General features: G+C 35.1%; 1 protein-coding gene across 1 annotated transcript in view; it reads left to right on the forward strand.

Moving 5' to 3' along the window:
• Positions 1 to 428: 428 nt before the first annotated feature.
• nrn1la (neuritin 1-like a) overlaps positions 429 to 2,594 on the forward strand; it is a 61,722-nt gene continuing 59,556 nt past the window's right edge. Inside the window, exon 1 of the mRNA XM_015050894.1 lies at positions 429 to 680. Coding sequence (XP_014906380.1) covers positions 623 to 680 — 58 coding nt within the window. The 5' untranslated portion in view covers positions 429 to 622. The remainder of the gene's footprint in view (positions 681 to 2,594) is intronic.

Genomic DNA, 2,594 nt, shown 5'->3' on the forward strand with positions numbered 1-2,594 from the left:
AAAATTTGAGATTCATCTCAAAATTTGAGTTTTTTGTAGCAAATGTACAACTTTTAAAACATGAAATTCCGGTTTTCTTCTCAAACATTTCTGAGATTAATTCCCAAATTTAATTTATTTTCTAGCAAACTAGGACATTTTCAACCATTTGTTTACTGTAAAATTTCTGAAATATTTTTTTTTTCTAGCCAATTTTCAACTTTTTCCTGTTTTTTTTTTCTCCATAAAATTTGTGGGGTTTTGGCTCAAATTTACTTTTTTTTTTGTATCTACTAATACTCAATTGTATCGCTCACTGAGAGATATGGAGGGGAAAAGCGAGAGAGCGAAGAACAACCGGCAGGAAACCAGAAGAACGTGAGTCAGTTTGTAATGCAGAGCATCTGAGCTCATCAGGGACTCTCCTGCAGACCTTCCTCCTCCTCCTCCTCCTCCTTTCAGCGGATGAGCAGCAGCGGATGCTCTCAGAGCGGAGAAAGCGCTGCAGCTGCAGGAGAGCAGTAGGAGAACTCAGTGTAACCAGCCGTCGTTCCTCCTCCTCTTCCTCCTGAAGAACAGACTCACTCTGGAGTTCAGGATCGAAGCTGAAACTTGAGTCCGGAGGACGAACTTTCGGTTCGGCATGGCGTCTCTGCTGAACTTCGCCTGCCTCATCTTCTTGCCTGTTGCTCTGCTTCTCAGTAAGTACCAAACCGGTTCCGGTTCGGTTCCGCAGCGGGGCTGATCTGATCTAGGAGCTCCATCACTGCGCAGCGATCCGCGTTAAAAAGCTGCAGGTGCTTCATGGTTGTTGGTGCAGCAGCTGGAAGAGGAGGAGGATGAAGCTTCGTTTATAAATCTGCAACCCTAAATGACAAATTAATAATTTTACTTGCGTTTTAAAAGTTTATTGAAGTCGTAAATGTTCCATTTAATTTATAAGAAGCTATAAATAATTAATATAAAAAAACAAACCTAAGTTTAGAGTGTTCTTTTTTTCCTGCTCACAATGTTCCTCACGCTGCGCAGATATACGGAATAGCGAAAATGTCAAAAATTTCATTGTTGAGGGAATCAATTACATCAGAATTAAAATATATAGAATATATCAGTTATTTTTGCTGTATATTTTTGCTGCTGTTCTTGAAGATCTTAAAATAATGTCAGCTGTAAATATGGCTCCGATGCCTAATTGTATAACCCACAGGTCTTTTAGTCTCTCTTACTCACTTGGATGACAGATAAGATTAGAAAACAATACTGACATATGCATTTCAAAAATATGCCTTTCATTTAAGGATAAATAATTATATAATCTGATTTTTTACAGTTTTTTATGAACATGCAACCTAAAATGGCAAATTAATCACTTTTCCCACGTTTTAAAAGTTGATTTAAGTTATAAACATTCTATTTCATTTACAAGAGGCTATAACCCAAGTTTAGAACATTTCTTTTTTTCCCCTGTTCTTAATGTTCCTCATACTGTGCATACATATGGAAAGCTGAAAATGCCAAAAATCCATTAAGTAAATCAATTACTACAATCTTTACATCTGAATTAAAACAAATAAGGAGAATCTATTCATTAAATAATGGGAAGTTAATTACATTCACTAAGTATTTTGGTCTTGTTTGAAGAACATGAAATAATGTCAGCTGCCAACATGGCTTGTTAAATAGACCCTGATACCTGATTGGCTAACCCACAGGACTTTTACCTCCTCCCACTGACTTGAAAAACAGATTAGAATAACATTTAGATTAGAAAACAATACTGATATAAAATACTTTTTATTGAAAGATAAATAATTAAATATTTCTATAAATCATCACTTTATTTGCTCCCAGTTTTTATCATATTATAATATATTTCTGGAATTATTAAAGGATTAATTTATTGATACCTAAAAAAAACAAAGCGTCACTTTCGGACTTCCGTACATGCAGTAAATGATGACATCTAAAAGATAAATGGTGACAAACGAAGTACACTCTGCAGATATCTGCTATGAAATTTGTGTTGTTGTTGCTGACTATTATAAAACTCGTCGTTCCTCCTCTTCCAGAAAGCTTCCGCTGCTTTTGGATTCATTTACTGATCGCCTCTCAGGTACCAAACGTAAATCCCATCATCAGTAACCAAAAGGTTGCCAGATCTTGTGAAAACTTTGAACAAAACGCCAGATTAGCTTGTTTTGTGTGTTTGAGGGAAGCAGAGGGGATGGATTCAATCGGATTCACCTGAAAGGTTTTCCTTTTCTTACAAACGCTGAAATTAAATGACGTCTCTTTTAAACATTCATACAGAAACTACCAGCTCTTGATTAAGATTTTACCACTGCTTGACTGATTTATGTTGAATGCATTGTGCTTGAACTGGATGCATTAATTGGTTTCTAAGATTGTGCACTAGAGCCATGGTAGGTAGAAAAATATTTTCAAACATTGCAAATTTGCTACAAAAGCTCAGAAAATTTTAGATTAATTTTATAAATTTTCTAGAAAAACTGGAAATTTTTGAGTTTCAAAAGTTGAAACTAAAATTTTTTTACTTTTGAAATTCTGAAATTTCCACTTTTTTCCCCCTCAAAACTTTCTCAGCTTAATCTCAA

Source organism: Poecilia latipinna, unplaced genomic scaffold (genome assembly GCF_001443285.1).
Source record: "Poecilia latipinna isolate Pla-1442-1.1 unplaced genomic scaffold, P_latipinna-1.0 Scaffold50, whole genome shotgun sequence".
NCBI classification, from domain to species: domain Eukaryota; kingdom Metazoa; phylum Chordata; class Actinopteri; order Cyprinodontiformes; family Poeciliidae; genus Poecilia; species Poecilia latipinna.